The following is an 11,970-nucleotide window of genomic DNA, read 5'->3' as shown; positions in this document are numbered from 1 at the left end:
TAGCAACCAATCCTTTCTCTTCTGCTAAATAATTATTTATTTTTTGCTTCTGGCTGTGTGGTTTTATGCACTGAATCTGCATAGTACATTTTGGCACATTTCTAAAGCTGCAGCTTCTCTCACAGGGTATTATGAAGACATCCAGCAGATTAACAAACCTTTAGGAGGATCATGTGAAACAAGCCCAGTACTGTCTAGCAGGTATTCAGTATAACATAGGGAGCTGTTCATGCTTAATCCTAGTAACATGGGGATAATAAATATAATTGAGTCAGGGGCATGATTATAGCAATGTAGGTCCCACTGGCTAAATATGGAATTCAAGGAACTGTAAACTGATGGGGTTTATTATTGTGTTAGGTGTCCTGTTAAGAAGAGTTCAAGGTGAAACAATGACTGGAAATTAACATTCTGTAACAACCTGGGAAATGTAACTGTCAAAAAGGCCATTTAGGATAGAAGGAATGTTCTAATTAAGGGACACAATAGGACTGTAAATTCAGAGAAACCCCAGGGAGAGGGAAGAGTCGCTTTTGCCACATTTGTAGATTGTAACTTAAAGGCTAAGCTCAGTGGAAAACTGAGCCATATTTAGTATAAAGCCAGAAGCTGCCCTTCTGCTGGGCAGAGTACCAAGAACTGGGTGAAAGTACTAAGAAGTTTAAAAAACGCAAGTGAGGAAGAGAATCTGTTTTGAACAAAAAGAGCAGAAAAGATAGCTTGTAATCTCAAAAGAGAGCTCAGCAGGACAATGCAGTAGGCGTTAACTGTTATTTCCTCAGACAGTGATAGCACTATCTACAATCCCCATGTGTTTTATTCTTCAGTAACATTGCAATGGATGAACACAGAGCCATATTCATGCTTTCTTGGCTTTGCCAAATGCATGCTCAAATCCTATAACCATGCAATGAATTAACCTGTTAGATGCAATGTGGTTGGAAAAATGGTTGTCCCTGGAGATTCCAGCCTTCTTTTCCTGAGAAAATGCAGTAAGGGACTGGTCAACAGCATCTAGAATGATGTTCAGCAGGAGGCCTGAAAGGATCTGAAATTAGGAGAAACAGAGTCACTGGTTATCCCCAGCAAATGAACACCTATGAAAAGCAGGGTGTTTTGAAATAGGAAGCTCGAAGGAAAAAGAGTTTGGGATGGTGTCAGGGGTACCAGAGGTGTCATCAAGTAAGGATCACTTTCTGATCCCAGAAAAGCATGGTTTGATGTGCTTTGGCTGCCAAGCACACCTCTGCATCACACCACTGTAGGCTACAAGAATGGCTGTAACAGCCAAGACCATCACCCCTGAGTATCTAATGCTATCCTACCTCTGCTCAGAATGTGGGATAGCATCCTCCAGCTCTCCAGAGGCTTTTCAGGGAAGTGGTTAGAATCAGCAGAGTTGTTCTGCTCAGTATTTCCTGGCTCCCTCACTTTTTGCTTCTTTAAAACATAGATATTCACCTCTTTTCTAATTAGATTCCTGGGCCCTATGCCTTTTCTCTCTCCAGCCCGCACAAAGATTTGTTTTTCTTCCAGGAAACTTTCAGTTTCTTTAAGGATGACCAGCCTTTGCTCAGTCAGTCTTTTCTGTGGAAATGTGCAAGAACAATTTCCTGAGACAAGACTAAAATTAAGAACTAAAGAATAACAACTGGACATGGATACAATTTAAGTGTACAATGCACACACTCCATTTTCTTCAGTTCACAGACATCCTGAGTCACGGGTTATTTTGTTGTGTTTAATAGTAATGGAATCATAGCATGTCAGGTTGGAAGGGACCTCAAGAGTCATCTGGTCTAACTCTTCTAATATTATTGATTATGTGAAATCTCTCAGCGCCCTGTTGAGCTGAGACTTAAAACTTGCAAAAGTGAGTGAAAGCTCATTTCAACACAAATTGTAATTTAAGCTTTTGAAGTTATCCAGTTCCAAGAAATGATGCAGTAATCAATTCAGTGAGACTTGACTGAAATACCTGATGACACAGGCTGCACTACTACATTTCAAGATTCTGAAATACTAATTAGGGTTTCTCTTTGTTGCTTGTGAGAAGAAATAATGGGCTAATGTAGTTAATGAATCAAATAGTTTCACAAAACTGCAAAATGTAATAGCTGTCAACCCACCTCCATTATAAACCATTCCTTTACCAACCTACACTCTTTTGTGCTCTTTTATGTCTTTTATAGAGCCCTAAATCCTCCACAAAATCTGACATCATTGTTCTAGTAGCTGTAGGAAGGGCAGTGCTTAAATTTCCCTTATTTCAATGGCAATAAAGAACACACCTCCTCCTCTTCGGCATGTTGCGTAAAAAGAGAACACGTAACCATCAGCAGCATTTCAGCCAGTATTTTCCCTAAATTTTAACATGTTTCCTGTGGATATTTGATACATCAGACATCAGATAAATCTCCTCCTGCTTTCCATCATACCCTGTAACTAAGACTTCTAATGTACTCCTTCTGGATGTAGGAGGGGTCCCCTTCTTCACACCAATCCTTCTGCACTTCCACTATCACTCTTTCCCTGTGGAGCTCACTGATATCTCTAGTAAAGCTTCAGAAAGCAAAACATTCCAAATATTTAATTAATAATAATCCAGATAAAACAGAGATATCACCAGAAGCACAGCTTTTTAAGTTCAAGGATTTTGACATTCTTCTTGCATGCAAGATAAACTTTCTCTTGAATAACGTTGTTTTTACATGTTTGCTAGTTTAGGAACTAATCTGATTTGCATAAAAATCCTAGGTCTTGGATTCACAGAATTTAAATATTGCCAAGGTTAAATTGTACCTTTCACAAATGACTTATAAAAGTCAAATTATGCTTACCTTCTGTGTTGAAATGATTCCCAGTGAATATCAAACCTTGCAGGTATTCTAATACTAACTTGATCCACCATGCCAGCACAGGACTGCCAGACTTAAGCCCAAATTGAACCCTCTGATCCTTACATGGTAGAATTCAATAGCATAGCCTTATCACTCACATTTTTGCTTGAGATGAATTCTTTAGCTATAGGATACATGAATTCAAATTCTCATGCTTTATTTAACAAATCGTTATGATTTAAGAGAACTTTGTAATGATGATACTTCATCATTCTTCAAGGCTGATGTCCTCATATTAAGGACATAACTTGCCTCATAACTAGCCACTTAGTTCCTTCTTATGTTTTTAGATTAAAATCTTCACTGCCATTACTAACTGCAACAGATTTACCTGAAGTTTCTTTCTATATATCAGTGAAAATACTTTTTAAAGCTTAATTTAGACTAAAATCACAGAATCACAGGATTATCATAGTTGGAAGGGACCTCTAGAGATCATCTAGTCCAACTTTCCCACTAAAGCAAAACCACCTAGGGCACATTACACAGGGCTGCATCCAGGTGAGTTTTGAATATTATATTCAATATAATTGAACTTCAATATAATTATATTCAATATAACTGAGGACTCCACAACATCCCTGGGCAGCCTGTTTCAGTTGCTCTCAAAGCAAAATGTTTTTTTCTTATGTTTAAATGGAACTTTCTATGTTCCAGCTTATGCCCTCGTCCTGTCACTGGGAACTACTAAGAAGAATCTGGCCCTATCTTCCTTGCACCCACCCTTTAGATACTTGTAGACATTAACAATGTCTCCCCCCAGCCTTCTCTTCTCCAGGCTAAAGAATCTCAGCTCTCTCAGCATTTCCAAAGAGAGATACTCCAATCATCTTTGTTACCCTTTGCTGGACTCTCTCCAGTAGTTCCATGTCTCTCTTTAACTGGGGAGCCCAGAACCGGATGGTTTTGTTGGTAGAGTTGTAGTGGTTTAGTGCCTTAGATTTTTATGTGAAAGAGTGTTAGGCAAATTAAAATCTTTGACATGGCAATGACAAAAAAATGTTGAAAAAAAGTTTAGTTTCATCAAATATTCATATCTATATTATATGTCACATAAGAATTATGAAGCTATGAATGGGATCACAAGCATAAGAACTTAAGGGATTACTGCTTTAACTTAAAAAATTAAAGCTCATTTCAGATAAAAATAAAGTTGATAGGTCTCCCTGCCCTAGACAGAACCAGGATGAAGTGAATTAGTGCTTTATTAAAAGAAAAAGTCTTTCATACAATTTGCTGTACAACAACATTCTGGGCTCTCAGAATAACTCTTTGAAAATGCAGAAATCCACACCATGTAGGGTAGCCATAGTAGAAGAATGGGATCACAATTTTCTTTCTGTCAACCTAAACCTTTTGTCACTTTATATAAGCAGTCCATGATTTTAGAGCATGAGAGGAACAAATTTAGGTCCCATCCACACAAATTTTGGCTGCAGTCCTGCAATCTGAGCTGTGTAGGCACGACCCTTCCTCTGCACAACACTGCACTTGCTTCACTGGGCCTCTGCACAGGTTTGAGAGTCCTCCCACACAGATCAGGTTGCCAGATTTGGATCTGCCCTTACAAATAGGTCAGGACACAAACACTGTAACCAGGTCACCTGCCTGTGCTATGTGTATAATGTAGATTCATCTATACCATACCATAATAATATAATTTCTATAATTTATAATCAGTCAACCACCAAGCAAGTATTTTAGCAATTGGTATTTCTGTCCAAATATTATTACTTCAAGAATATTCCATTTTTATTTTTTTTCCCAAGGGTAATCAAATCCTCTATTCAAAACTGAATGCAGTACTTCCTTCAACCATTCTCCATTCTGTTAAATTTTTTCTCTGGGTTACACAGTAATAGCTACAATATAAATACCCGGCTAGATCATCCTCAAAGATTTTATGAAAGTTACATGCTTTGATTTCAAGTTTTGCAGTTTTACAGTAAAAAGGAATTCTTATATTTAATGGCATCAAAACCAAAGTTTCCTCCTATGCTGTTCTATTTCAATATGAGATTTCCTTTTTGCCAAACACTACTTTGGTTTTTTGACTTATTAATTTATATCCAGAGGCTCTCTCTTAACAAGCATCCTTTTTTTCCACTTTTCTACAAAGAGCTTAGACTCTCTATGATATATTAGTATACGGTAAGGAAGGTGTATGAAGCCTAAATCCTTACTTCAGGTGTCACTTTTACACCCATTCCACTTGATTTTTAACTTATTCTATTTACGCTGACTCATGACTATTGGTTTTGGCATTAGCAAGCCCCTTACAGGCTAGAAACACTTCATTGTCTTGTCTTAAAGCTTACAGAATAAAAGTTGTTTTGTGTTTATTTCTGCATGATTGCAACATTTCTTTTTACTCATTTTGCAACAAACCACTGTTTTACATCTTCTACAGAAGACAGCAGAATCCTCCAGTCTTGTCCTTCAGGCTTACTAAATCTAATCTTTAGGCTTAAAGAAAAGACAACTACTGATAGCCTGTTATCTGTAGAAAGATGGGATGAAGTAAGACCATCTCTTATTTCACAGTTGGTCAAGATTAAGCCTTCAAAGAGCTTTTGATGTACTTAAATATGATGTAAATATGGACTGTAAAATAAATGGAACAGATCATCCTCAGTGCAATCACACAGCACCTGCAGGATGGGCAAGGGATTAGACCCAGCCAGCATGGGTTTAGAAAGGGCAGGTCATGCCTGACCAACCTGATCTCCTTTTATGATCAGGTGACCCGTCTGGTGGATGCGGGGAAGGCTGTGGATGGAGTCTGCCTGGACTTCAGCAAGGCCTTTGACACCGTCTCCCACAGCATCCTCCTGACAAAGCTGGCAGCCTGCAGCGTGGACAGGAGCACCCTGTGCTGGGTTAAGAACTGGCTGGAGGGCCGGGCCCAGAGAGTGGTGCTGAATGGGGCTGCATCCAGCTGGCAGCCAGTCACTAGTGGTGTCCCCCAGGGATCAGTGTTGGGCCCGGTTCTGTTCAATATCTTCATTGATAATTTAGATGAGGGGATTGAGTCCATCACCAGCAAATTTGCAGATGGCACTAAGATGGGGGGGAGTGTGGATCAGCTGGAAGGCAGGAGGGCTCTGCAGAGGGACCTGGACAGACTGGAGAGTTGGGCTGATTCCAATGGGATGAGGTTTAACACGGCCAAGTGCCGGGTCCTGCACTTTGGCCACAACAACCCCATGGGGAGCTCCAGGCTGGGGACAGAGTGGCTGGAGAGCAGGCAGGCAGAAAGGGACCTGGGAGTCTGGATTGACAGGAAGCTGAACATGAGCCAGCAGTGTGCCCAGGTGGCCAAGAAGGCCAAGGGCATCCTGGCCTGTATCAGGAACAGTGTGGCCAGCAGGTCCAAGGAAGTGATTCTGCCCCTGTACTCAGTGCTGGTGAGGCCACACCTCAAGTACTGTGTCCAGTTCTGGGCCCCTCAGTTCAGGAAGGATATCGAGGTCCTGGAGCAGGTCCAAAGGAGGGCAACCAGGCTGGTGAAGGGACTCGAGCACAGACCCTATGAGGAGAGGCTGAGAGAGCTGGGGCTGTTCAGCCTAAAGAAGAGGCGGCTCAGGGGAGACCTCATCACTGTCTACAACTACCTGAGAGGAGGGTGTAGCCAGGTGGGGGTTGGGCTCTTTTCCCAGACGACTTTCAACAAGACAAGAGGGCATGGTCTTAAGTTGTGCCAGGGGAAGTTTAGGTTAGATATTAGAAAGAATTTCTTTACGGAGAGAGTGATCAAGCATTGGAATGGGCTGCCCAGGGAAGTAGTGGATTCTCCATCCCTGGAGATATTTAAAAAGAGACTGGATGTGGCACTCAGTGCCATGGTCTAGCAACCGCAACGGTGGTTCAAGGGTTGTACTCGATGATCTCTGAGGTCCCTTCCAACCCAGCCAGTTCTAAACACCCTGAAGAAGCTTGTACAATTTTGAATGGAAATCTATAAAGCTGAAAATCCTATTAATTTTAATTCAGAATTCAAGTAATAAGCGTAAAGGAAATTTAGAAGAGCAAAATGTGATAAGGGAACAAGGAAAAGCAGAAGGTCACTGAAGAAGGAAGTTTATAATTTTGCTTTAAAAAGTAACCACAAAGGAAGAGTAGGATATGATTTCAAAAGCTAGAAAAGAGAAATTGACAGAAGCATTTGACAGAAAACAAGCAAAAAAGAGAAGCTAGAAAGGATAAATCAAACTTTCATAGCTTCTAACCTTCTTCCTGAGTCTTCAGTATGCCCTAGCTAGCAAAAATTACAAGGCAAGAGAAGCAGCAGCTTCTTTTATGGAGATGCTTTGATAACTTCTGGGAAACCACTCATCCAAGTTAGCTGGGGACCTTTTGCAAGTGCATCAAGTTTAGAGTTTGGTTCAGAGAAACAGTGATGAAATTAAGTTGCACAAATATTAAAAATTCTAAAGAAAAGGTATCACTAAAATTATCAGCTAGCAAGCCAATGGCTGAGAGAGAGAAATAAACTCTAAGGAAAAGTCTGGGATGTTAGTGGTTTGTAGATTTTGCAAGAAACTCTACATAAAGGTATCAGGAGAGCAGAAATGCAATCATGGACAGGCCTGAGGAGAAGCCATGTTAAATTAAAATGTTGCAGCAAAATAGCAGAATAATATGAAGTTGAAAGATGAATTAAGACAGTGAGGTGGGAAGTTATGTACCTAATAGGACATCTGCTTGAATGCCAAGGACATTTAAGGAGTGCAAAACATAAAGTAGATATAGTGGTGTGATGTGACAGCCACACAGAGAGAAATCAGGAGCAGTGGGTATTGAAAGAAAAACAGTTTTAAGGGTTTTCCAACTACTCTGTGCCATGGACCAACAAACAGCATAAATAATGAAGTTACAATGTTCAGAATAACTTCAAATTTGCAACCAAAACAAAAGCTTAATAAACAAAAAGATTCTTCTATAAGAAACTTGTTACTGGTAGTGGTCAGTGTCAAGGGCACCAATTGCTCTTGTCCTGAGCAGCCTCACCTGGGACCCAACCACACCCCTCTGCTCCTTGGTCTGGGACCTCTACTTAAACTCATGGCTGAAGATGTCCCTTTTCTCCGCAGTCATAGGCAGACTATTCTGCAGTCCTGTTTTTTTGTCTCTTTGGATCTTTGTCTCTTGGATCTGCCTTGCTTCTATGTTACAGCTGTTTCTAGTTCAGTCTTCTGATGCTCCTGACTGGATTTCTGGCTCTCCCTGCCCCACTCAGGTACTGTGGGACTGTGTCCCTTAAGTGGTAGGGCCACCCTCAGCTCCTCACATAGCCGTGTTTATGCTGTCTCCTGATGTCTGCATCAGGAGACAGTGGCACCATTGCAGCTTTTTGGTGTTGCTATATCTTTTCTTTATGCTATGATTAAGAACACTGTAGCGGGGAAAATTTGCTGCACTTAAAGTATTAGGAAGAATTTTTAAAGGTTTAATGCTCAGGGGAGAAGCAGATAATTTACAGTTAAACTAGACCTATCTGTAATAGAGGTTTCACCAACTGCAAAAAACTTGGCAAGCAAAGCACCTTACAGAATAAAGAAGCTTTTATATACAAGCTCAAGTTGTTCCTAGATGATGCTGTGTTAGGAGTGAAAGTCAATCTGTGCCTTAAAAGGGAGAACACAAAACAATGCCTCCTGAAAGAGACAGGAATAAAAGGTGGCTAGCACATACTTGAATTAACAAGGATATGCTGTAATCAGAAAAGTGAAATTAATAAAGTTAAATAGGAGATGAATCCTAGAAAAGCAACTGCACAGCAAAAGCCTGGGCAAACTGCTATCATAATGGGCACCAATGGAGTTCACTGCAGCCTGGAAACTCACCCAGATGTTAACTGTGACTGGTGCTGCTCTTACTACTAAAAAAAGGTCACCATATTGACTGAGTAACAGCCTAAATCCAGCATGTGGTTATGGCTAAACTGGCAACAGCATAAAAGACTGTATTTTATTTACAAATGTTTACATATTCTGTTCATCAAGTTCATCCTAAAGGGGACAAATATTAGTCTGTTGCAGAAAATGTTTATGATACTTAGTGTTCCTCTGCAGTATGATCAAAGAATAAATCTTATGCCTTAACAGATGCAGGTGTTTAGCATTTTTTTACAACTTGCTGCCGCTTGAGGAAGTGCAGCCACCTGATCCTTTTTAGGACAACATCAGTACCCTAGAATGAACAGCTGGAAGTGGAGGGGGAGTTTCAGAGTTTCATTAAATTCAAAGAGACTGTCTTCCTTTTCTGATAGTGCACGCTGAAGCTCTCTTGCTAATTAGGTTATAGGAATACTGTTTGATTACTGATATTGATTACTTGGAAAGTAAAATAAGGTATCATCTTCTGGAGTCCTTCAGGTTCTGCATAGTATCCCTGCTACTTGTCATGAAATAATGAGAAATTCTGACTTGTCTAGGTTAAGAGTGGTAAGATGTTCCTATGGAAAATAAATAAAAAAACCTCAGTTCCCCTCAGAAGAGAGTCACCACCTACAACTACACTTCTTTTTTTTTTTGTAGCTGGAGTTGTAACCCATCTGGTAGATGGGGGGAGAATAGGAGACCTTCCAGACAGATCTTCCTCTTGTCTGTCCTCTGCCTGATCCTCTGAGAGAGGGCCTCATACCTGTTCTTTAAGGGCACCTGGGGAGATAGTGGAGGTTGGGAGGGGATTCTTTTGCCTCTCCGATGAGGGACCTCTTTCCATTCCCTCCCATCCCCCTGGTTTGCTCCAACTGCCTGATGGCAAGAGGGGCAGGGCTTCACCGTTTCCTTCTGGACTTCTTTTGGGTTAGAAAGGGTGTGACTCCACCAGTCAATTTCCATTTCACTGTCCCTAATACTTCTTAGTCTCTCTACCTCCTCCTTGAGCTCTGCCACCAGGCATAGCAAGTCATTCACCTGCTCGCATCTCACACAGACCCCACTCACACTGTCCTCTGGTGCTAAACACGAGGCTCAGACACTCCATGCAGCCAGAGGCCTGAACAGCTGAGTCCCTCTTGCTGTCCCTCTTCAGGGGTTCCGTCTGTGTGGACACACCCTGCGTCTTAACAGCAACAGGCTTTGCTTTTTTGGAGATCGCTGCTCCTCTAAGAGAGCTGGGAGGTAGCTGTGCCCCTCCTGCTTGCCCTGCCTGTGCGAACTGCCTTACTAAACACCTCACCACACTCCTGTTTGCCTACTCCTGTTCACCGTGCTCCTCACAGCCCTTTATATCCCTCTCGGCAGTGCTGGGTGTCGCCCCCTTATCAGCTGACTGGCCTCACCTGAGGCCCCCAGCAGAAAGTTGCTGTTGCAATGCTTTAAAATGTAAATTAGCAGCTATTGTAATTTTTTTTTTTTTTTTTTTTTACCCGTCTTGCTCTTTGGCGCTGATAGGTGGCAGCAAATGACAGGTTTTTAGTCTCTACTCCATTCTGTTCTTTCAGTGAAATTCTCCTTTTTAAAAACAAAATGGCGCTGATTCCACGCCAGCAAAATGTATGACTCTGGTAAAAGGCAATGATCTGATTTAACATGCCCTATAATTAAAGCAAATGGAAAAACTATGTCCATTGTGCTCCTATTCTCTGTGAGACTAGAAGCTTTCTGATTCAAGGCAAATACTTCTGTTCTGCACTAAACTGAATGGCTGTTACTTGTTGTGTCTCAGTAAAGAAAATTATTTTCTAGTTCTTCATCTATTTTTAACTTCAGTCTTGAGATCCAAACATGTAAATGACTCAGGCTGTGCTGTCTTATAGCTAGGACATGATGTGGTGGTAGTGAAATTGCCTGTTGGAGAGACCCAATAGCATAGTAAGTATTTTGATTTTTATTGTGAAGTCACAGTTAACCTGCCACTTTATTGTTTGGCGAGTAAGAGAAAGCTCAGATCATCTACAAGGGTTGGTTGCATATTGCTATTACTGAATCCTACTTGAAGACACCTAGACTTTTTTTTTTTTTTTTTAAAGGCAAATACAGGGGAAAAACTGTAAGCAGGCACAGAATACTCCAGATTTGAAAAAATCTTTGTGGTGCTTGGAGACTCAGCCTACGAAACAATGAGTTTCTGGCCCGTATTTTTGCACATTTACCATCTGTGTACAATAAATTACATGAAACACTTCTGGAAAGTTTTACTAATGAAAATACACACACTGGTATCACTAAAGGTTGGATGGTTTGCTTGAGGTCAGCTTCTTATCTCTGAGGCCTGCTGCTCCAGGTGAGGAAAGCTTGATGGCTTTGGCATTGGCCTCAGCCCCTGGTTGCAGAGCAGAGCAATGACCTTTTTAATGCGTTGGGTGACAGCTTAAGTAATGTGGAGATGTGAGAAACGTCAGTCATGCAGCCTTGTCAGGAAGGGACGCCCATGATAAATTTGAGGTTTTTTTTTGTATGCTTTAGCTCTCAGCTACTTCCCAGCTTATCAGTGATAATTACTTCAGTTCAGCCACGTATGGCCATACTTTTTTTGTTTCAAGGATTCATGCAAATCCCTGAGGAAGGATTATGCTGGTTAGATGTCATGGGATTTAAATCTCGAATATTAGGGGGAATAATGCCTTTGTCAAGGTTTGCTAAATCCCTCACGACGCCCAGGGCGGTGAGGGCCACACCCGCTTTTCCCCAACCCCCTCAGAGCTAAGGGGCCGCGTCCCTCAGGCAGGGAGATCTCTGCGCCAAGCGGCCAGGGCCCGGTTCGGCGTGCCATATCTCCCGAGCCCGGTTCGGGGTGCCGTGTCCTCAGCCCCCGCTGTGAGGCGGCCGCTCAAGGGGGAAGCTTGAGCCTCGCGCGCTGCCGTCCGGCCCCGGCTTGGCCGCGGCCCATCGAGCAGCGCGGCTGCGGCTCTTCCTTCCCTGTCCCGGCCGCCATGTCTGCCCTGGCCAAGGCTTCCGGCGCTCTCAAATCCGTGGATTACGAAGTGTTCGGACGAGTGCAAGGTAATGCCGGACCCGTCTCTGCCGGGTGCAGGGGGGGTTGTGTGTGCGAGGGGCCCTTGGTTGAGGTGGCGGGTGTGTCGGGCCGCGCATGCGCTCGGGGGGCTGAGGCGGCGGCGTGT

General features: G+C 42.2%; 1 protein-coding gene across 1 annotated transcript in view; it reads left to right on the top strand.

Moving 5' to 3' along the window:
- Nucleotides 1-11,647: 11,647 nt before the first annotated feature.
- Nucleotides 11,648-11,970, top strand: part of ACYP2 (acylphosphatase 2) — a 42,736-nt gene continuing 42,413 nt past the window's right edge. Inside the window, exon 1 of the mRNA XM_030448262.1 lies at nucleotides 11,648-11,851. Coding sequence (XP_030304122.1) covers nucleotides 11,782-11,851 — 70 coding nt within the window. The 5' untranslated portion in view covers nucleotides 11,648-11,781. The remainder of the gene's footprint in view (nucleotides 11,852-11,970) is intronic.

Source organism: Calypte anna, chromosome 3 (genome assembly GCF_003957555.1).
Source record: "Calypte anna isolate BGI_N300 chromosome 3, bCalAnn1_v1.p, whole genome shotgun sequence".
Taxonomy (NCBI): domain Eukaryota; kingdom Metazoa; phylum Chordata; class Aves; order Apodiformes; family Trochilidae; genus Calypte; species Calypte anna.
The sequence above is the reverse complement of the archived record's forward strand: the minus strand, read 5'-3'. Positions and strand labels throughout refer to the sequence as shown.